This window comes from Bos indicus x Bos taurus, chromosome 14 (genome assembly GCF_003369695.1).
Source record: "Bos indicus x Bos taurus breed Angus x Brahman F1 hybrid chromosome 14, Bos_hybrid_MaternalHap_v2.0, whole genome shotgun sequence".
Taxonomy (NCBI): domain Eukaryota; kingdom Metazoa; phylum Chordata; class Mammalia; order Artiodactyla; family Bovidae; genus Bos; species Bos indicus x Bos taurus.
The window spans coordinates 3,185,974-3,209,982 of record NC_040089.1 but is presented as its reverse complement, the minus strand read 5'-3'; the positions used below and the strand labels follow the sequence as shown (position 1 = coordinate 3,209,982).

At 49.0% G+C, this 24,009-nt stretch overlaps 1 protein-coding gene across 3 annotated transcripts in view; it reads right to left on the bottom strand.

Moving 5' to 3' along the window:
* Nucleotides 1-24,009, bottom strand: part of TRAPPC9 (trafficking protein particle complex 9) — a 389,597-nt gene that overhangs the window by 328,132 nt on the left and 37,456 nt on the right. For all 3 annotated transcript variants that reach the window (XM_027560766.1, XM_027560765.1, XM_027560768.1), the window contains 4 exons: nucleotides 16,610-16,731; nucleotides 12,123-12,248; nucleotides 6,329-6,545; nucleotides 2,051-2,194 (listed from right to left, as the gene is read on the bottom strand). In XM_027560766.1, coding sequence (XP_027416567.1) covers nucleotides 2,051-2,194; nucleotides 6,329-6,545; nucleotides 12,123-12,248; nucleotides 16,610-16,731 — 609 coding nt within the window. The remainder of the gene's footprint in view (nucleotides 1-2,050; nucleotides 2,195-6,328; nucleotides 6,546-12,122; nucleotides 12,249-16,609; nucleotides 16,732-24,009) is intronic.

The following is a 24,009-nucleotide window of genomic DNA, read 5'->3' as shown; positions in this document are numbered from 1 at the left end:
CGGGGGGAGAACCCCAGATTGTGCCGTCTCTACCTGTAAACACCCAGACAGGTCCACACACAAGGAGGAGGCCAGTCCTCCATCCCGTATTCCATTTCAACACAGTGATCTTTAGAAATGCTAATTATCAACTCAGTGGATGGTGCCATGTGCACTCTAGAAGGTCACCCAATCAATTAAAATATCTACCATTAAAACAGTAAAAAAACTACCCCACAGTTTCTAGCATCTGAGTTGTACAAATGAGAAAATGAAGGTTCAGAAAGAGTTTAATTGCTGATCTGAGGTCATGGTAATTAGAGTTCAGCTGAGTGGGAAGAACCCGTGGCGCTCTGACTTCAGGCCGTGTCTAACACCACTACCCACAGGCCTCAGGAGGTGGCAGTCTGTTCACCGGGGTCAAATGTCCTGAGCTTCTCTGCCCTGGACCAGCATCTTTAGATCACTGATTAACATGACCTCAAATGGTCAGCAACCTCCTCCTCTCCTGGGGATCTGCGACAAAGGCCGCACACAAGGGGAGACCAACTGCAGGAGGACGGTTCCCCCAGGACAGGACAGAACGTGAGAAGGTGGCCCAGGGGAAGCGCAGACGCAGGGGAGTTTGCTGACAGGAGAGGGGCGGGGCGATGGGGGGGGGGGCGAGAACAGAGACCCGCCAGCTCAGGGAAAGCGCAGGGGCCACACAGCGCGGCTCACGGTCCCCCGGCGTGGGAGACCGTCCACCCCCCTGGGCACTGTGGGGGCAGGGTACCGAGTGAACCGGGACGAGCGGGAGAGGGGCCTGGTCCCGGGGCCGCTCAGAACCCTGAGGCTGAGAGCAAGGTCCGCTCAGCCTGAGGGCTGCGCCAGGCAACACGTCTTCAGAGCTGCCGGCCCGGGAGGCTCCAGAAGCCGCAGGGGCCCAGTGGCAGGGGAGCAGCGCCCTTAACAAGCAAAACATCACCCCCGCGAGCAACGGAGAGGCCCAGCCAGCCCACGTCAGCCTCCAGGACCCCAGGGCCCTGCCTCGGCCTCTCCTCCTCCTCCCACTTCAGAGAGGCCACGTGCAGGCACTCCATACCGCCGAGCCCACCACAGCACAGCGATACACGCAACCCACGGACAACACTCAACCAGAGACCACGGACGCCCCGAGGGGCGGCTGTCCACAGGGACCCCTCGGGCCGCCTGAAGTCCTGAACGGAAATCAAGAGCTACCCCACGCGGAGAAACGCACAAACAGCACCGAGCATGCTGAGCGCTCTCAGGACCTGGGAGACACAGCTCCAGGAGCCGAGGGAAGGACACCCACACCCCGCGTGCCCATGGAGCATCCCCACTCTCTGTAAGGAGGTGAGGACGCTGGGATGCTGGCAGAGACTGAGTAACTGAGCCGCCTGAGGCCTCGCTGGGGCCCCTGGGACAGAGGACAGTGCAGTGGCAGACAATGATGACTCCCTGGGGACTGACTCCAGGCAGGACCAACTCCCTGGGGACAGCGACAGGGTGGGACCCGGGCTGGAGATAGATGACTGCACGCAAAACCCAAAACACATGTGACCCCCAGGAAGCATGTAAGATGAAAAGATGCTGGAGGAAAGGACTAAGAAGAAAGCTGCCCTGACCTGTGGGCAAAGATACCCACAATCCCCCAGGAGTCTGGAAAGATGCTGCCCAGAAGGTGAGAAGCGACCAGAGGGGCACAGAGGGGCACTGGGCTCCAGGCATGTGTCCCATCTGGGTGCCAGGTACCACATGGTCACTTTGTGAAAACTCACTGAGCAGAGTTCTTGTGAATCGTGCGCTTCTCCATGTAAATGTTACACTCTGATGTTTATGTTTCACAAGGCGCGGGAAAAGGCGAGGGGAGGCCATGCCAGAGGCCAAGCGCGGCAAAAAGAGCAGCAGCATGGGGCGGTGAGAGGTGCTCAGGGAGGAGCGGGCCCAGAAGACGGGGAGAGCCGGGGATACCGCCCACCCCATCTCCCGAGCTGGTGCCGACGGGGCTGGCACCAAGACGGCCCCGTCCCCCTCTCCTGGGAAACAACCGGAGTCTGAGCCCACTCACCTTGGTCTGACAAGAAGTCCAGCATAGTCTGCAGCAGGAAGGACAGGTGCCTGACAGAGAGGGCAGGGTTCCCCATTCTCCGGGACGCGTACACCAGCTCGTGCAGCAGACGCATCTGGACGGCAGCCCAGCCTCGGTGCGTGCCTACGAGGGAAGCCAAGGGACATCAGAGCGGGCCTCGAGGCGCATGGGCCACAGGGCAGCGCCAGGGCCCCTCAGGAGCCACCACAAAGACACACAATCTCTAAAACAACCCATTCTGAAATACTTATAATAAGGTTAGCACAAAAGATTATATTTTCAGTGGTATGTATTTGAGTTATAGCATACTTTATTCCCCCAAGAAAATACTAATATTTGACGAGCCTTAATTAACAACAACCAAACACATAAAATTTAAAAATCACATTTCTCTAAAGTGTAAAAACAGAAAAGTGGAAAGCTAAATGAGAAAAGAATGGTTACCAACAAACTGTGCCCACTCCCTCCAAAATAACTTAGTGTATCTGAAATTAGAGGTGGAAGAAATCGGTTGCACAGCCATCAAAAAGCATCTCTTTAGGTTCCCAGGACTTAACGTACAGCTGAGTCCCTATGCTGTTCACCCGAAACTATCTCGACACTGTCAACTGCCTACGCGTGCACGCATGCTCAGTCACTCAGTCGTGTCCGACTCTGTGACCCCATGGACTGTAGCCTGCCAGGCTCCTCTGTCCATAGGGTTCTCCTGGCAAGAATACTGGAGTGGGTTGCCATTTCCTCCTCCAGGGGATCTTCCTGACCCTGGGATCAAACTCAGGTCTCCTGCACTGGCAGGCAGATTCTTTATCAGTGAGCCACCTGGGAAGCCCGTTAATCTGTTAATGTTTTACATTGCTTCAATGTAAAACAAAAAGTTTAAAAAAAAAAAAAAAAAAAACACAAGATTTCAGAGAGAATTATTTGTGTCCCTTCTGGCAACAGTCAGTGCTTTTAAATATTTTCCACCTTAAACTTCTTCATGAAGAAGATGTAGGGACAGGAATCACAATCAGTCGCCACCCAGCGTTGTGTGTCCAGGGAGCCTGGCGGGTAGCAGAAAGGCTGGGGTGAGACTTAAGACTCTGAGCAAAGGACACCCCCTGTCCTAGCCCCAAGCCCTGCCTACAGGGCTGACCGGCCCCTTCTGTGGATTTCCACCAAATCCTGCACTATCTTGTCCCACGGGCACTCTCTGGCAGGTACACTGAGTGCCTAAAGCTCGTGTCTTGGTTTCCTTCATCAGTCCATAACTTTCTCAGGAGCCAGGATGGCATTGTATTCATCCAGGTACCCCAGTAAGAGGCCTGACACACAGCTGGCACTTAACAGGCTCGTGGGTCAAGTTGAAAGCCTGATGAAAGCCTGTTTTTCATACATGCCTACTTAAGTATATAGGCTAAAAGGACATGATTTCTAGGATTTGCTGTAAAAATATTTCGACAAAGAAATATTTAAGAACAAATTCTTAAAAGAAAAAGAAAGGTATGAATAAAGCAGACATGGCCAAATCTAATTATTTTAAAATATGGGTGATGGGCTCATTGTACTATTCTAATTTGTGTATATTTTAATTATTTCATAATAATTTTTAAGTTGCTGAATAACAATCATTATTGAGATTCTTAGAGCAGAGCAGACCTACCCACACACAAAAACCTTGATATCCTACCACTCCATCTCACAGAAAACCTTTCAAACAACAAGAGGGAAGGAGAGAAGGACAAGCCCCCTCAGTGTTTCCACGTTACCAGAGACCACAGGCTGATGCAAAAGAGATTCTGAAAAGGATGAAGAGGCTGAAATCCACGTCACGACTAACCCAGCCCGGATTTATAAATGACCCAACTTAACCCACCTCTAGCACATCATGTCAATAATGGGGCACATATCACTTTGTAGATTTTCTTTTAATAGATAAGGATCCAATTCCCACCATAGGCAATTATGATAAGAGCATAAGTTTTCTTAACACCAAATAGCATACGTCATAATTTCTATGCAATTCAAATTGGTCCTATAAAAATCTGAATCTTTTTATCCTTAAGTCAGACTTGCAGCATATGAGCCAGTGATAAAATTTTCAACATTCTTGTATTCAAAAATTTCACCAATATGAGAGTTTATTACATCAACTACGGCCTTTTAAGGCAAACTCGTATGCCACTCTCTTTCCTAAGAGTTCCTGGGGAAAATTTAATCCCTCGTTCAGGAAAAGGCTAAGCAGAAGGTATGATCAAAAAAATCTTCGTACACAGAAGACAAATAAGATTAAAGTGATAATAAGCAGGCTGTTAAGCTGACAAATATACACAGTGCCCTTCTGTGTTCCTATCTCAACTTTCATACCAGCCAAGGAAAATCTTCAAGAAACAGAAAAACATTTCAGGTGTTGAGAATAAAGACAATCTCCCTTTTATTTGCAAGTATAGGGTGTTAGTAGATTTCCACTCAATTCTCTGAGAAATGTTTAAAGTGGTCCAGAGCAACAGTGAAGATGGGATTTAAAGTAACTTATTTCTTATAAAAAAAAAATACAGCCAGCTGATTTTTATCATTTTTACTTTATTCAATCTCTTACCTCACCTCCCCAACCTCTTTCACAAAATGATGGTGAATGTCCCCTCCCAAAATATTAATAGAAGGCTAGGTAAAAAGCACCAAATACAGGGAGGTGTGCTTGTTTGTTTCATTTTTCCAAAGAAACACATTTTGTTCAAGTGATTTAAAAATTAAGATCAAGAAACAAACTCTGCTCAATAGATGGCGACAAGCACACGTCACGGAAGCCGCTCACCAGTTGTGTGCCCTCCGTGCGCATGTTTGCGGGGACACCTGCGGGGGGACGCTGGGAGGGGCAAGGTCTCCATCCTCACGGGCACACACCCTAGGGAGGGAGGTGGGTGCTAAACCATTGCCCACTGTCTTAATGTACTTACAATTCATGGGAAACACGGCAAAAGAGGAACAGGAATCAGTGACGAGGAAAATAGAGGGACTGTGTGTAGGTGTGGGACGACGGGGACACTCAGTGGAGACCTGCAGGATGCCCGGCAGATAAGGGCAGAGGGGCGTCCAGAGGAGGGAGGGCGGGGGGAGCCCACAGCGGCCGCCGCACGCAGCCCAGGGCGTGCTCACTCCACAGTCAGCCCGCAGGGATGTGCAGGGATCACAGCAGGAGTCGCTGGAGAGCCCCTGCCCTCTGTACTGAAGCCTCCCACAAGCACACGAAAGGGGTTCCCGGGCCACCAGGACCCACAGCCCCCTCTCAGCATCCCGTTCCTGACTCCACGGGTGAGGACAGCCCCCAGCACAAAGACCACCAAGCAGGGCCCACCCCGGTCCCCCATCTGTAAGGAGAGAGGAGGAGCCAGATCGGCCTTCTCGGAATCACTTGAGGCTCCTCCATCACACAGGCCCCATCTCAGCGCACACCCACCCCCGGCCCCAGCCCAGGAGGCGACAGGCTCAGAGCCCAGGGCACCGGGTCACGCAGAGGGCCAGCCAAGGGGGCCGTCAGCAGGGACAGGCCCCACAGGGAGGTTCTGGCTTCTGGCTGTGGGTCCCTTCAAGCCTCGGGCTCCAAGATGACATTCAGTTCAACACCACACAGTCTCGGGGCTCTGGCAGGCCAAGGACAGTCTGTGACCACAGTGGAGGGAGTCGAAGCAGCCCTGGGAGGCCAGTCAAGGGCCCACAGTGCGGGGGTGACTGCCGCCACCCTGAGGTTTCCACTGCCAAAGAGACACACTGGGCTGAAACCACAGGCTCGCATCAACGCATCCAGAACTCAGGGTCCATCCAAAAGTGCCAACCATGACACACGCGCTCGCAAACCTTCGAGTCCACCTCACCTCTTGGGGGAACACAGAGGGAAAAGGAATCAGAGGAAGAGCAGGTGACAGGGCAGGTGAAAAGCATCTGTTGTGATTTCTGTTTGGGTGAGATAGTGAAAGATCTGGAAGAAAGTGCCACTGGATGAAATCAGACATGGCTGAGTGTCCTCGACACGTGGCACAGTGTCCCGCACAAAGCAAGAACCAAGACACGCCTGCTAGCAACTGACCTCCAGTTCTACCCAACCCCTGGCACTTAACACGCCACCAATGGCCGGGACCAAAGCCAGGGGCCGAGTTCAGGTTCAAAATTACCCGACCCACAGTATGAGCCTGACCACCAACACCATCCAAGACAAACAGCAGGTCTGCTTAATTTTTCATTCCGCATTAATTGGGGTGAAGTAACTCTCGGCTCCGGTACCTTTGTTGAAGTCCTGTGGGTCCAGTGACAGGCTGTAGCCAGGAAGTGTCTCCAGGAGCAGCTTGTAGCAGGCTCTCCAGCCAGGCTCCGAGATGCTTGGGGCCACGCACTGCATGGCAGCCACGCGCTTGAAGAAGGCGGACTTGCGGTGGAACCCGATCAACTCGTAGAGCTCGGAGAGGATGCTGTAGCGCTGGATCTTCTCCTCCTCAGAGAGCTGAGGCATCGGAGGGAAGGAAAGAGCACATTAGAGAGCCTTCCAGGTGAAAAAGGGAAACAGACAATTTTTCGTAAAACAGTGACCCGACGAAACATGAAGGCAAGGGGAAGCCGCGTCAGCGCGCTGACGCGGTAGGAGGCAGAGGCACAGACGCGGCTCCATGCGGAAGTGCCAAGGCCTTCTCTGCACCCCACGTCTCCACACTCACCCTGTCCTCTTGCTAAGAAGGCCCATATTCTCTGGGACAAAGGCATCTACTACTTAGAACATAAGACGCAGCGAAAGGAAAGAGAAAAAGAAAGGGAAAGACACTGGAATTTGGGCAGGAATTTTAAAACACATAACTTCTCGAAACACAAAATATATAGAACCAGTGAAAAAGAAAATGAAATGTGAATAATAACCACACCAACTTTGGCCTGCACAGCTTACAAGAAGTTTTCTTTCATCCACGACCTAACCTAAGCACCACCTAACCCAGCCACCCTGTGATGGAGTGATGACAGCCTCCGTTTCTTAAGCTCGACGACAAGCCAGCAGTGTGACCACTAGGTAAACAGCTCAGAGCTTTTCACAGCGGTAAGTGTCTGTGAGGGTCTGTGCACACATTTATTTACTTTGGGCCTCCTTCTCAAAAAGGATATAAATCAATTTTTTTAAACACAATTTAGCAACAATAATGACAAAAAGACAAAAATGAAGGTGAGGAGAAAATGGGGACTTAATATTTAGATGAAACGAGGGCCAGGTGAAGCAGGGGTAATTAACAGAGGCGACGGCAGACGCAGCTCGGAGGACCCCGGCGGCTGAAGCAAGAAGGAAGATGGCGAGCTGCAGGGGCCAGAGGGCCTGTGGGGTACACAGCTGCTGTGCGTCCCGCGTGGGAAAGTGCGACCCCTCCTTCTCCCGTCGAGCACCCTCCCAGACCCCCGGCAGCTCAGGCCTGGTGGTGCTGAACATAGCAAGCACAGCCCGGGGCACTGCTCTCTACTTTCCTTTCCCACCAGCCGTCTCCCCGTCTCGTCGCTGCTCCGGCCTGCAAACCGAGGCCTGGGGTTCCAGTGTAAGGATGGAGGCAGCCCGCGCCCCAGCCTGCAGGCAGCTCACCCGGCAGGCCCCCCCCCTCCGGTCCTGCCCGTTTCTCCAGTGTGTGGACTTCCCTCCAAGACAGACTCCCTCCTCCTCAGGTCCCCACAAAACTCCTCTCCCCCAAATATGAGGACCTCAAGCCATATTCCTGACTCCTGTTCAAGCAGAAACTCTGGCTCCCTCTCTCTTCACCTTCTCCAACAAAGACCCTGACTTTCCTCCCTCCCCATGCAACCCCTCCTTTCTCTGTGAGGACCGCACACACATCCTGAGGCCAGGCGCCCTGCTGGCTGGGACGGAGCTGTTCCGTCTAACCTGAGCTGCATCCTTACACTGGCCCCCTTCTGTCTCAGAAAGCCTTTCCTGAGCCTCCCACCCCTCTGATTCTGAGCTTAAATCGACAAAGTTCCGAGGTTACCATTATTATGTGCATATCTACTGGGTTTTTGCTAGGTTTCCTTAGCAACAGCCTCATTAAGAAACTGCATCAAGAACTTTAAAGAGGCTATTCTTACATCTGTGCGGAGTAGCCCGCAGAAAATGCAAATGGCTTTGAAGAGAAAATTAACCAGGGACCAAGAGGCCACAGGTTCTAATCAACAGTGTCACGAGCTGAAATGTTCTCAAACGGCTCAGTCGTTCCTGAACATCAGGCCTGCAGGAGGTGCCGGGATGAGTGTCACTGGTCCGGGAGAAAGCTCCCACGGCTGGAAGGGACTGGGCTTCTCGCTAGTTTTCCAAACAATTCCTTACCACCTCTTTCTCTTGTGGTCACTTAGGTTTCCTACTAATGAAGAAACTTATCTTCAGTCATCGGGTTGTTTGGAAGAAGCTACAGGATGCAGTTCACAGAGCCTGGACTTTGCAGCCACAGCAAACTAGGTTTGAAGAAGACCAGTGGTGGCACTGCCAAGGCCTGCATGCAAACTCCTGGCCTTTATTTCCTCCTCTCTAAAAGGGTTCGGGGCCTCCCTGGTAACTCAGCGGTGAAGAATCCACCTGCCAATGCAGGAGACACGAGTTCAATCCCTGGTCCAGGAAGATCCCACATGCCACAGAGCAGCTGAGCCCATTAGCCACAACTACTGAGCCCCTGCTCTAGAGGCCAGAGTGACAGCTACCAAAGCCTGCTCTGGTAACACAGGCTTTGTCCTTCTGTCTTTGTCTGGTAACAGAACTTGTTTTACTAAGATTAACACCAGAGCAGCCCCAACTAGAAAGTTCCCCAGCCCCGCAGGGCAAGGTATGCTCTTTTTCTCTGCAGAACTGACGACGGTTAGTGCTCATTTGTTTTCACGTTTATCCATTGGTACCCATGTCCCCCTATGGACATTGTGCTCGAGCAGTACAGGAACCCTATGGAATATAAATAAAACCTATGGAATATTCTTAGGCGACAAGCCTGGTGCCTGGCCTCCAGTACAGAATGGAGGGAAGGGAAAAGCCAAATGAGCACACTTTACCGAGGCCCCTGCACCTGAAATTATGATCTGACTTGGGACAGATGACCAAGTCTTCTTTACTCTGAGGCTCCTCTTCCAGCGATGAGAATAAACACACTTAGCACAAGCGGCTACAAGGACTGAAGGAAATAACCAAATTCACAGCCTAGTCAAGAGTCTGCTAGTGGGTCCTCCACAAACAGGAGCAGCCCTTCCTGCTCTGACACATCACCGGTGGGCAGACAGTGAACGCTTCCTAAGCGCCCAGCGGTGGGAAGCGCTCTACATGTGTTATAATCCCATTGACAATTCACAGTATATCCAGGAAGAAGTGAATATAGTCATACCCATTTTACAGATTCACAAACAGGCTAAAGGAGGCCACCTCCCAGTCCAGGGTCACACGAAGAGGAAACAGCAATTGGAACCTGACTCTGGCTGTAAGGTTCACACTCCTCTCTCCCTTCACCCTGAACACCTGCAGGTGAGACCTACAGGGCCGCTACACAAATGTGTAGCCAGCTCTCAGACTCCAAGCTCGCAGCTCTTTGTCGATGCTAATGCCCATGAACCACTCCCGTAAACAACTGAAGACAAGACAGGTGGATCCACGCTCCTGCTCACAAAGAGGAATCCTGCCTAGAACCCTCCTGGAACACGCAGAAACCCTTCCCAACACCAGCAGACCCAAACGGATTTTCAGTTTTCGCATCTGCATGGGGCTTCTTCAGGCAGAAGGCACCTGCAATAATGCCCTCTCGGTTCTTTTCAGAGTGTCCACATCAGGCAACAGGAGTCGCAGGACTGACCCATCAGGAGGAGACACCTGATTGAGAACCAAAAGCTCACCCTGGTTCAGGAAAACCCAGGCCGCTCCTGTTTGTCACTGTCATTGTAAAGTCTCACCAGAACTCACCACTGTGCTGTCTGCTCATCAGGCAACCACACACGGAGATGAGCCAACTCCAGCAAAGCGGCGAGCCGGGGAGAGCTCCACAGGCCCACACCCGCCACCTTTCCTTCAGAAAGAAGGCCACTCAGGCCACAGAGGGACTTCTGGCTCCCCAAGCTCCAAGCTCGAGCCCAGTCATGCCTTTGCACCTGGCACCCTGCTCGGGGGCTCTTCGGCTGCTGTAGATGGGTCATTTCCTCTCTTCACAGGGAGACCCCTCGGGAGAGCCCTCATCTTGCCCTCAGCACAGGTCCCAGGACTGCACCCTGAGCTGTCCCACTGGGGCTGTGTGTGCCCAGGGCTGCTCCCTGGACGGCAACCTCAGAGCCAGGAATCACGCCTGCTCATCCCTACAAACGCACTGCCCGGCCCAGGGCTCACGCCCCACAGTCACCCAGAAACCGCGGTGAGTGGTCATCCAACCCAGACGTCCGTTCATCTGCCGGTGCTGCCGACCACTAGCTTCCACCCTTCCCCATCAAGCGGTGGGTTTTCGCTTTTCCTGCCCGTCTTTACCAGAAACCTCAAGCTTTTCTGAGAAGGGACAGAGAGGCTGAGTAATTCACTCGGGGGACAAAACCCAGACTCAGGTCCCAGCCATGTGTATTCCCAGTCCCTGTGCTTAACTCTTACACTAAAATATTCAACGTTTTATAGATTGTAGTTATAAATATGTGAGATATCAAAATACACATGAGCAGAATACATATCAACTCTAAGACGTTCATTAACTCCACGGCTTTGTTTCTATTTTATTTCTATTTAAAAATTAAGAAGCTCTGCAGTCAATATGGCAAAACATTAACGTGCTAAGCCTCTGTGACAGAGGCCTGCCGTTCTCTCTTACATGTTCAGAATGCAAAATGATGTTGAAGTCTCTCTCCCTTCCCTCCCTGACTCCCCTCTGTCTCACCTGAGTCCCCCAGACCCACATGTTTAAGCCTTTTAATTACACACCTGACTCCATCAGCTTGCCCCCCAAACTCCCTCTGCAGAGTCTCTTCTCTGAACACAGCATGGCCATCACTTACCTGACTAATCAAGCCAGAAACCTGGGCAGTACTCCGTCTGGCCCTCACATAGGTCACTAATTCCTTCCTTTCACCGAAACACGTCTTCAATCTGTTGACTTTTTCCCATTGACCACCCCACCACACTCCAGTGCAGCCACCTACATCCCCTACATCCCCTCAAGAGCTCCAGGCTGGTCTCCCCCACCATGCTCACCCTGCTCCAGACAAAGGTGGGGGTTCCATCATCCCTGCGCTTTTAAGGCCTTTCTGTTGAAACCCACTGTTGTTAGGATAAACTCCAAGTTCTTCACCTGGTGAGCATCCACCTTTGCCATGAAGTGTCGGCACAGTGAGAGCAGGTTCTGCCCCCCACCTCTAGGCATGCCCAGAGCACAGTGCCGGGCTGCGCGAGATCTGCTCGAGGACAGCCACCTGGGTCCTCACCCTAGCCGTGGGCCCCTAAGCAAACTGCTTCACTTTTCCGTCTTGGCGGCCCTGGCCATAAAAATCCAAAGTGGACTAGAAAGACCATAGATGTTTAGCTGCATTATTGATTTGGGGGTTTTGCATTAGCAATCTGCAACTAAACATTCTGGTGATCCTATCTCATTAAAAACACACCCAGATCCAGGTCATACGTGTGGGAGGCCTGCGGTGTACAACAACACACCCAGAGCCAGGTCATACGTGTGGGAGGCCTGCGGTGTACAACGAGCTGTATGAAGTCCTTTCACACACTTCATATTTTATAACATGAACAACCCAGACAGGGTCACAACTGCAATCGCGTCAAGTGACCAAAAAAGAGGCATCAAAGCTTGGCCAAGGCTGCAAAGCTGTTAACGGCACAGTTCTCTCTCCAATCAAAAAAAAAGTTTTGAAAGAACAAAATTTTGAATTTTGAAAGTAAAAGACCATAATATAAAGAAGTAAAACAGCTCCCTTTATCAGGGTTTCAAGTTCTGACTCCAGGGTCTTGACCACACTGAATCCTAGCACAGCAAAACCAGATGGACTTGTGAAAAAGCTCCAGGAGAACTGCGCTAAGCCCTCCACGTGGAGGCGGACACACACCCACCTGCCGAAGGTTAATGTAAACCGCGTTCTGGAGAAATTCCGACGCTTCCATGCTGCGCTTCTGAATGGCGAGGACACGGACGGCCTTGACACACGCTTCTAACTCAATCACCCCAGCGTTCTTATACTGTAGGGTCAAAAGAGAAGAGAGAGGTTTCTGTCGCGTCGTGCAGGCTGCACCCGGGGACTCGGTGACACTGAGCAGCACCTCCCCAGCGCGAGGACCCGCAGCACAGCTCAGCCAAGTTTGTGCTTGAGAAAGGCTATCCCAACTCCTGGGGGCAAAAGAGGCTGGAGGGATTGAGTGAGCCTATAAACGCACATATACATATGTTAGCATTCCTTCGAGTAATACAACCAACACTAGCTGGCTATTTTACAGAATTTCAAAACACTGTGCATGGAGACTCCACTGCTCGTTTCCGCTTGGCTCCTGTGCTCTTAGGCTCTCTCACAGCTGCAGCTTTGAGGCAGGAGCTGTCAGCTCACGTCCTCTGTCGCAGAAGTCCTGGCTCCCTGTGTCACTGTGTCTGTCCGCTCAGCGCGCTGGATGTGTGTCTACTTTTCTCCCTGAGTTACTTGTTCCTGCTTCTCAGGCCTTGAGAGGAAGAGCAAGTGAAGACACGTGACCAGAGGAGGCAGACGGACCTCGGCTGCTGCTCAGTAATGGTCCTCCTCCAGCCTCACCTCCAGCTCTTCCGGTTCTGCCTAAGGCGGCACCTGGCCAGGAGAGCTGCCCTTGGCCACTGGGACACTGTGGGGGCCAGGCCCCCTCCTGTGCCCCCCTCTTCCCAAGGCCCAGCGTGAACCCACCTTGCTCCCTGTCCTTCTACCCTTTTTTTCTCTTTCCTGGTGGTCCTGAGCTGGAGCACTTTTCAAATAAGTTTTCTGAAGACTTCTTGCAGCTGGGGAAGAGGCTTCCCGAGGTGAATAAATCCATGTATCCTGGTGCCTGGAGAGAACCTGAGGCCAGGAGACCCCTGTCCACACCCAGAAAGGCATCAAACATGCCACGGAGTTGGCCACCCCCAACGAGTGTCAGCTGAGACCCCAAGGCCTGCCTGGTATAACCACTCACAAAAATGCAGTCTGCCCACTTATGGATTATTAAGAAGCAGAAACACACAGTTGCTCGTGTTCCTTACTAAAATTATTTGTAAAAGGTAGAAAAAGAAATTACTGTGCCAGAAGGAGCAGGCCTCCACTACATCCTCATTTCTAAGACATAACATGCACAGAACCTGTGATAAGTTACAGGTAATTTACCAAAGACGGCACAAGCAGGAACTGTGCTTACCTAACTATTAATACGGATATAAAAATTATATCAGTTTTATAGACCATTTAACAACACAACAGAATCTAACAGGGACTTGTTTCCATTGAAATAAAATTATTTCCCTTCCTACAAAACTCTTAAGAAAACTACTGAAGGGAAAAAAGGTCATCTCAGGGTTTTTTCACATATTTTGATTATAGTTACATATTTTGAACACTGGTTTCTCAGGAGGCACAATGCTAAAGAATCTGCCTGCCAATGCATGCGATGCAAGAGATGTAGGTTCAATCCCTTGGTTGGGAAGATCCCCTGGAGAAGTAAATGGCAACCCACTCCAGTATTCTTGCCTGGAGAATTCCGTGGACAGAGGAGCCTGGGGGGGGCTACAGCCCATGGGGGCTCAAAGAGTCAGACATGATTGAGCACAACAACGACATTTTAAATATTACCATGAGATTTACACTCAGTCATAACAAACAGGACACTTCCCAGAAGCCTGCTCCATACCTGGGCTTACAAGCATCGTCCTGGGACATAAGCTCTCTGCTGAGGGGCCATGCCCCTGTTTTTCACTGTTGATTCCCTAGTAACCACCTACCAAGGCACCAGCAGTAAACACAGAACTATGCAACCCACTCTAGTACTCTTGCCTGGAAAATCACACGGATGGAGGAGCTTGGTGGGCTGCAGTCCATGGGGTCGTGAAGAGTCGGACACGACTGAGCGACTTCACTTTCACTTTTCACTTTCATGCATTGGAGAAGGAAATGGCAACCCACTTCAGTGTTCTTGCCTGGAGAATCCCAGGGACAGAGGAGCCTGGTGGGCTGCCGTCTATGGGGTCGCACAGAGTAGAACACGACTGAAGCGACTTAGCAGCAGCAGCACGCGATTGATACTTTTAGAAATACAGGAGGGAATTATCTCATTCACTTCTAATACAAAACCCTAAAATAAATACTAAGCTTATTTACAGATAAAGGAAATGGGGCCCCCCAAAAGTACAGTATCTTGCCCCAGGTCACAAAGCTAGCAGGATGTGAACTCAGGTCTGCCTGACTCCAAAACCAAGGTGGAAATCCCGCTGCATCAGAGAAGGCCCAGCACCACAGACTACCACCATCCTGTCCTTTGCACACATTTAAATCAGGGAGCGTTTCTTACTGCTTTGCGACAGCTCTTCGTAAACTGTGGGTGTTAGCTTCATGTCTGTCATGGACACACATCGCAGATCTTTTTCTTGATGTTGCTTGCATTTTGTTTAAGTGGTTTTTCATTTAGGTTGTGGTCAAACCGTTTTTAATACAGTGAATCTTTTCCTGATGGGTTTTCTGTTTGGTACTGTCTTAGAATACTCTCTTACAGAGCTTTCCTGGCAATCTGCTGACACTTTGTAAACAAGACCTAAGACATTATTGGCTATAAAGTCCTTACTGTTATAGTTTGCCCTCGAGTTCCCTATGTTTCGGGTGTTGTCCAGGCTGTATACAATACTCAGTAATAGAGAATTGGTTAAATGAGTAATTCTCCATCTTTTCATCCCCTGTTGGAGAACAAATTTGGAGAGTAACTTGAAAGTAACCAATGATATATGTAAATGTCATATCCAGTGACTGCTAAGTCACTTCAGTCGTGTCCGACTCTGTGCGACCCCATAGAAGGCAGCCCACCAGGCTCCCCCATCCCTGGGATTCTCCAGGCAAGAACACTGGAGTGGGTTGCCATTTCCTTCTCCAGTGCATGAAAGTGAAAAGTGAAAGTGAAGTCGCTCAGTCGTGTCCAACTCTTAGCAACCCCCTGGACTTCAGCCTGCCAGGATCCTCCGTCCATGGGATTTTCCAAGCAAGAGTACTGGAGTGGGGTGCCATTGCCTTCTCCGATCCAGTGACTAAACTTCCAGAAATCTTAACTAAAGGAACACAAGAACACACAAGAACACAAGAATCTATTGGACAAGACTAAGAATGTTCAGTCAAGCATTTTTCCTAAGAGTGAGAAAGTGAGAAAACCTAAGTGTCCATCCACTGGTAACTGGGTAAGTCAGGGTGAGCCGGGAATGCTGAGGGGGAGGCCCTTGGCCCTGCTGCAGGTGTCTTATTCATGACCTTCTCCACAAAAGGAACTGATGCAGAAATGACTACACCCACATACTGGAAGGAGTCTCTGTTTGAAAGGATCAAGCAGGCCTGAAATGGGAAGCTATCTATGATATATGGCTGAGTGCACGAAGCAAGCTGCAGAAGAAATTATACAGTATGGTCTCATTTTTGTAAATAAAACATATATACATACATATACTATGCATAGGTGTAGGCATTTATTTCTCATATACGTGTACATGCACACGTATATTTCACAGGCATAAAGGTCATGAAAGGGATATGTGCTGTGCTCAGTCACTTCAGTCGTGTCTGACTCTGGCAACCCCATGGACTATAACCCGTCAGGCTGCTCTGTCCATCCGATTCTCTAGGGAAGAATACTGGAGTGGGTTGCCATTTCCTTCTCCAGGGGATCTTCCCGACCCAGGGATCAGACCTGAGTCTCTTCTGTCTCCTGCATTGGCAGGTGGGTCCCTTACCACTAGCGCCACCTGGAGGGCGCCAATCGTTAACAGTTGCTACTCTTAGGGAATAAGGGGAGGGAAGCAGGGGACATTCACTTCTCACTCGCTATCACTCTTCTGTACAACCCCAGGCCCTTTTCCAGTATTTCAGTTAAATGTATTTAAAATTTAAACTTTTCTTCAGTCCAAAGTAAAGAAAAAAATGGTGTATCCACAAGATGGATTGCTATACAGCTGATTAAAAACCATGTCACAGAAAATTCGATAATGTAGAAACACACATAATATGCCAAATGAAAAATGTACGTCTCTACACAGTAAATAAATACAGAATCTCACCATTTTTATGATACAGATAATATACACTGGCAAAAAAGGACAAAAAATAGATACTGAGATGTTATCTTGAGTAGTGGGGCTATGGTAGCCTCTTTCCCCCCTTTTCTCAGACACTAAATTAAATATACAGCATTTTCAATCAACAAAACCCATTCTCAGGCATATGGTATTATGCACCCGGGAACGACGCAGGAGTACTTACAGAGACCACTAACTGGAAGACCCCGTGGCAGCACTGCCTGTGCACACCAGGGACCCTGCCTAAAGCAGCGCGGCTACATAAAGGGCCTGCGGGAGGCTTCACCTTGCTGTAGTAGGAGATGGCCTCCTTGTACTTCTCAATGATGTCCTCGGGGCTCAGGCAGTTCTTCGCCCGTCCAATCTCCATGCTGGTGTCTGCGTTGATGCCGTTGGTAGTGAGCGCACCTGCACACCGAGGGGAAGACAAGAAATAACCTTTCGCTCCTTCCGTCCTGTTGCTTTATTACTTTAAAAGACGGGCACAGATAAGATAAAGCTTGAAAAGTCCTGACTGAAATTTAAATAATGACACCGTTTTTAAAAGTCTTCACCGCTTACACCTTCCCTTTAATAGTCTAAATAGTCAAAGCATTGTATTCCATGGTAATTAACTCAGAATAAAGCCTTCCTCCCTGTTGAAACTTTTTATTAAAGAACATGAAATGCTTTATATAAAAGTAACACATCTACAATAGCTAGCTCAGTTGTCTACGGCAATGCAGTCAGCGTGCACCGTCTCCGAGCACTAAAGCTCTTAATGCTATGAGAGGCCACACTGCGCCCTCAAACGGAGATAAACTAGGTGAAAATGTTCCCTGAGCTGAGCACCGAAAAGAAAACATAACTTGCAAATACTGACATCCTTTCCGAGGCTGTCCTTTTCTATTTCTGGCCGAGCCCTGTCAATAAGCAGAACCACCTAATTCCCTAGCCATCACACACACAGGGAGAATAGTTCTGGGGACATTTCCATTTATAGAATGTAACCAACGACCCAGAGAACTCTGACAAAAAAAGAAAGGTGAAATACTCTTTGATTTCAGAGAACATGCAAAAATTATTCTCCTAAGCCTCAGAGCAGGAAAAGCTGGCTTCTCCTAAGCCCCTTGTTTATTTCACAGACAGCGAGCATCCTGTCTCCCTCGTGTTTCTGCTGGGGGCCTCAGGCACACGCTTGCTGTCGATCTCGGAGCTCACAGGGCAAAGGCGTGCACCTCACACGGCCCGCACCCCTCACGCAAGCTCATCTCCTCGCCTTGCTGTCTAAACCGGGCCCCGTTTCTCACCAGCTCATCTGGTATTCTGGTATTCTGTAAGCTGCCTCTGATGCTTTTGGGAACAAGACGGAAGAGTAAGCGATAGAAGGACAGGTGAAAGATGGGCAGACGGAGAGAGAGATTCCAGGAAAAGAATAACAAAGAACATTCCCTATACAGAGGTCCCTTCAACCGGGGGAGAAAGAAACACAAGGGACAGGAGGAGGCAGGTGGCCTCAGATTTCGTGTTTCTACAGATTTTGTGAAAATCCCAGCAAGAGATGAGACGGCAGAACTATAAATAATAAGAGGGCATGCACACATGAAAAAATACCTAAAATCTGTACTTTCTAAAGAACAGATTCAAATCAGCAAGGCCCAATGACACGACCCTGGGCCTTGCAGAGTTGAGAAGTCCACCTCCAAAGCACGCAGCACCCTCGGAGCCCTGAGGGGCCACCGTGGGTGGTCATGATTCCGTCCAGTGAAACCTGTGTCATTCTGCACTTACGAGGAATCAGGACCTGTGTGGGGGTGTCCACGCGCGTCCTCTTTTACAAGCCACAGCAAGTCTACGAAGGGGGACTCCTAGTGAGCCCTGTTTCTGCAGGACAGGAAACGGTCCTGGAGAGGCCGAGCTCTGCAGACCACAGAGCCGTCTCCCCAGCGCAGGGCGTGGGCTCGGGCCTGCGCTTCTCGCTGCCGCGCTCAGCCTGCAGCGTGTGCTCCTCACGGTCACGGCACACTGCGTTCTGGTGTGGAGTAATACTTCATAGGTGACAGGTCGTCGTTTTCATCTCATCAGCTCTAACCATTTGTCTTTACATTGTCAAATTTGACCCTTTTCCCTTGAAGAAAGGAAGGGGATGAGTGGGGGTCCGCACGAGGTGGGTCTTCATTCCTCCTATGGAAACTCACCTCATCAAGAAGCTCCCAACAAGGGAGAAGGAGCAAACGGTCCCCCTATCCTTTAAAAAAAAGGGGGGGGAACCACTGATAATGAGGGTTCCCTTAATGATTTAGGGGCTTCCCTGGTAGCTCAGCTGGTAAAGAATCTGCCTGCAATGCAGAAGACCCCGGTTCAATTCCTGGGTCAGGAAAATCCCCTGGAGAAGGGATAGGCTACCCACTCCAGTACTCTTGGGCTTCCCTGGTGGCTCAGCTGGTAAAGAATCTGCCTGCAAGGCAGGAGACCCCAGTTTGATCCCTGGGTTGGGAAGATCCCCTGGAGAAGAGATAGGCTACCCACTCCAGTATTCTTGCCTGGAGAATCCCATGGACTACATAGTCCATGAAGTTGCAAAGAGTCAGACACGACTGAGAGACTTTTACTTCAACTTTAATGATTTACTGAACTCCAGGAGTGAGGCTGGGGGAAAAGGCATACGCAGCAACCAAAAAAATATAATCTGTAGGAACATAAAAAGAACACAGCTCACGGGAGAGCTTAGTGAGGCCGATGATTTAATTTCACTCAATAGAAGAATAACACCCTCTAAAAATACTGGTATCCAATGGGTTTGATCTTTCTTGACATCTATAAAGTTTTGACAGCCCACATGTAACATTATTGTGAACCTGTGAAACACAGAGTCTACAGACAGGAAAATCAGTGCCACAGGCAGGCTAAGACCCAGGCGACAGCAAAGGAAAGGAGAGGGCGCAGTTAAGAAGGATGGGAAAGTTGGGGGGGAATCATCACAAGGGCTCTCAAGTATCAACCCAACAACTGTTTAATCATTCAGTCAAGAGAGAGTCACTGTGTTCCTAGGACAGGCAAGAGCGTACAGGAGGCCCAAGGTGGAAACTCGACAGACAAAGAGAAGCAGGAAGAGAGGGAATAAAGCAGAGCCTGGCGAAGCAGCAGAGAGAGAAAGGCAAAACCACAAAAACAACAAGGGCCTGGATCAGGCAGGTACCAGTGTGACGGCGATGCCAGCAACGACCAGCAGGCTGGCACGACGTGAGCTCACGTGCATCTGCTCCCTAATGAGGAGACAAGCCCTGCCACATGGGCACCACCGGCCCTGACCTGCTGGGGAACAGCAGGAAGACAGGGCAGCTGGAGAGTCTGATGTTAACCAGGACAAGTGTGGGATAAACTCCTCCGGTACCAGTGACCGGGGCAAAGACGGACTTGTCAGTACACAGCACTGGGACAGCCGCAAGGCCACTGGGGGAGACGCAGCCAGACCCACACCTCACACCAAACACAAGAACACACTCCAAACTGGGGGAGATGCAGCCAGACCCACACCTCACGCCAAACACAAGAGCACACTCCAAACTGGGGGAGATACAGCCAGACCCACACCTCACGCCAAACACAAGAGCACACTCCAAACTGGGGAAGATACAGCCAGACCCACACCTCACACCAAACACAAGAACAAACTCCAAACTGGGGAAAGATACAGTAGACCCACACCTCACGCCAAACACAAGAGCACACTCCAAACTGGGGAAGATACAGCCAGACCCACACCTCACACCAAACACAAGAACAAACTCCAAACTGGGGAAAGATACAGTAGACCCACACCTCACGCCAAACACAAGAACACACTCCAAACTGGGGAAGATACAGCCAGACCCACACCTCACACCAAACACAAGAACACACTCCAAATGCTCTAGGATCTAAATCACAACAGAAGAGCATAAAAGAAGCTCAAAAACCTTGGGTAAGTTCATCTAAAACCTGAATTAAGGAAAGGCCCTCTAAGGATGCTTCCAGGGGATTGTCCCAGCCTAGGCATCTTCCCAACCCAGGGATCTTTCCAACCCAGGGATGGAACCCAGGTCTTTCACATGGCAGGCGGATTATCTACTGTCTGAGCTACCAGGAAAGCCCAAGAATACTGGAGTGGGTAGTCTACCCCTTCTCCAGGGGATCTTCCCGACCCAGGAACCAAACCACGGTCTCCTGCATTGTAGGCAGATTCTTTACCAGCTGAGCTACCAGGGAAGCCCAAATATGATTCAAATCCAAAGGCAATTTTAAAAATTAATAAACTCAATTACTTAAAAACACAGGGAAAATACTATAAACAAAGCCAAAACAGAAGCAACCAAAGAGAAAAGTATTTTCAACATATATCACCAAGGGCCAATATCCCTAATATATAAACAGGCCATAAAAATTGAGAGAAAAAAAAATCTAAAAATCCAGAAGAACAAAATGAGCAAAAGATATGAGCAGATGATTCATTTAAAAAAAAAACATAGAAATAGCCCTTAAACATTAAATTCAAATTCACTAATAGTAAGAGATACCATTTCTCAACTGTCTAATTGGCAAAAACGCAGACGCCTAACAGCAGGCTCTGCAAGTGAGCCTGTGCTGAAAGGCATTCTCACGCACAGCCCCTGAGAAGGCAAACGGTGTGACCCTGACGGAGAAGAGTTTGGCAAAACTGAACAGAAGGCCATACATACTTACCTTTTGATCCAGTGATGCCCTATGCAGGAATTTACGCAAAGACACAACTCCAACAACACAAAACACACACGTACGAGCTTATTCACTACAGTGTCCTCTGTAATTTACAGAGTATGGAAACAACCAAAATGTCCACATTAGAAGGCTGGGTAAATAAAACACAGTAAAACAGATAAGAACATGTAGAGAAAATGAACACGGCTTCCCGGGTGGCCCCCACAGTAAGGAATCTGCCTGCAGTGCAGGAGACCCAGGTTCAACCCCTGGGTCAGGAAGATCCCCTGGAGGGAAGCAGGATGATGTCCGCAAGCTGATACGGACTGATTTCCAGTCCGTAAAAAGATGGTAAAAACAGACACAGTAAAATAAAATTTAAAAATAAAACCAAAAAAAGCCAAGTGTAAAAGGTATATGTAATATGCTACCTTTTTTCACAGGGCAACCTAGGAATCTACTTACAGGGCAACAGTAGAGACGCAGCAGAGAACAGACTCATGGACCCAGGCTGGGGGGAGGGGAGGGCGGGTCTCACTGAGAGCACCACGGACGCCTGTACGCTACCATAGGTAAAAGAGATAACCAGTGGGGGCTTTCAGTATGACTCAGGGAACCCAAACTGGGGCTCTCTAACGCCTAGAGGGGCAGGAAGGGTGGGAGGTGGGAGGAGCTCCAGGACGGAGGGACGTGTGTATGCCCGTGGCCATCTCATGTTAGTCTATGGCAGAGGCCAACAGTACTGTGAAGCAATCATCCTTCAATTAAAAATAAATGAATTTTAAAATAAATGAAAACTCTTTATTATAAAGAGAAACAAATACCTAGTGAAAAGTAACTACTTAAAAACGAGTAGGAAATCGCCTGGCAACCCAGTGGCGAGGATTTAGTGACTCGCTGGTACTCTCAGGGCAGGGGCCTGGGTTCAATCTCTGGTTGGGGAACCAAGATCCCACAAGCCATGCAGTGTGGCTAAAAGTAAAATTAAATTAAAAAAATAAAAACAAGAGTATATTTAAGTTTTCATAAACTGAAAACACATCAAGTTTCTAGGGAAATCTGTACAAAATATTAAAATACATTCATCTTCAAAAATTCTAATTGAACAATGAAAACCCAAGAAACAAAGGGAAAGTCATATTTGATAGCCAACTTCAAAAGCATGGAGAGCAAGGCCTAGAAATCACAGTTCCTATAAGTATGACATTAACTCAATATAATGAGAGGAAAATCTTTACCCAGGAGATGGTGGAATTCTGTGCATAAGACAGGATAAACTCAGTGCACACTGCACCACACACAGTGATAATTTTCTTAAATACAATTCTAAAGTTAGAACATAGTTGAAAAGCTATAAAAATATTCTGAAAAACAGATAAAAACATGTATATATATGGAGGAAGCCTGCCCCCATGTCAGATATAAAAGCAAACTTATTCTTGTTCACTCATGAGCACTAATTACTTTATCCAAGGCAGAATATTTTAATTAAAACAAATAATCAATAGTATATTTCTCTTGTAAAATCTAGTTAATAAATTTACTCTGCTATGTAACCATAATGTGTCTAAGATAGACTTAAAATTAGTGACAGTATCTTTCTATGGCTTGTGGAACTCTTCTCAAAAGTCCAGGCTTTTGAAACAGATCTGAGCAGTGTCTCTACATTCCGATTCTCCTTGGGAAAGAAACAGCAGATGCCGTTGTCAGAATTCCACCATTACCATGGTTCACGAGCACCACGCTCTAACTCATCTGCTGGACAACGGCGCCATCCAGACATATCGTGACCAAACAAAATGCAACACGAGGGAGGCAGGGACCCTATTCTGGGAAATTTATAATCTACGTCAACACTGAGGTTTTATTAACTGGTTAGCAAAATAAAATCAAATACTTTCTTCAAGTGTTCTATAGCTACGACTCTACTTCTAGTGTAATGACCAGAAAAGACTTAAGTAGGACTTTATTAGGTCAATTAGCAACAATTATCACGGGAGGGTAGTACAAAAATTAACTGATAGCAATGCTTACACCTACATTAGACCTAAAATAAAACTACACCAAGCTCTGCAAGGTAAATGAAGAGATGAGGTGCCTAATGAGGAAAAAAAATTAATAAGAACTCAAAGAAGTAAAGACCTTAATTAACTAGTCCTATAGAAAGTAACCAGAGAAGGCAATGGCACCCCACTCCAGTACTCTTGCCTGGAAAATCCCATGGACGGAGGAGCCTGGTGGGCTGCCGTCCGTGGGGTCGCTAAGAGTCGGATACGACTGAGCGACTTCACTTTCCCTTTTCACTGTCATGCATTGGAGAAGGAAATGGCAACCCACTCCAGTGTTCTTGCCTGGAGAATCCCAGGGACAGGGGAGCCTGATGGGCTGCCGTCTATGGGGTCGCACAGAGTCGGACACGACTGAAGCAACTTAGCAGCAGCAGCAGCATAGAAAGTAACAGAGGACGGTGGCCAAGAGAACAGGCTCCGGAGACAAACATGTGGGTCTGGGCTCCCGCAGCCCCGCTCACCAGCTGTGACCCTGCTGCGTCAACGCACTTCCCTGCACCTCAGGCTCCTCATCTACAGACGGGGTAACAACAGTGCCTCTCTCCTAGATCCGCTGTAAGAATTAAACTGCTTTAAATATAAAGTTCACATAAAATAGCTCAGATCTTAGATATGACACTGAGAGCACAAGCAACAAAGAAAATTTAGATAAAGTGGACTGCATCAAAATTTAAAACTTCTATGCTTCAAAGGACACCATCAAGAAAATGGAAGAGCAACACACAGAACAGGAGAAAATTTTTGCAAACCATCTGATAAGGAACTTGCATCTACCACATAAAAGGAAGTCTTACAACTCAATAATAAAAAGACAAATAACCCAACCAAAAATAAAGGATCTGGGACTTCCCTGGTGGCCCAGTGGCTAAGACTCCCTGTTCTTAATGCAGGGGGCCCAGTTCATTCCCTGGCCAGAGCTAGA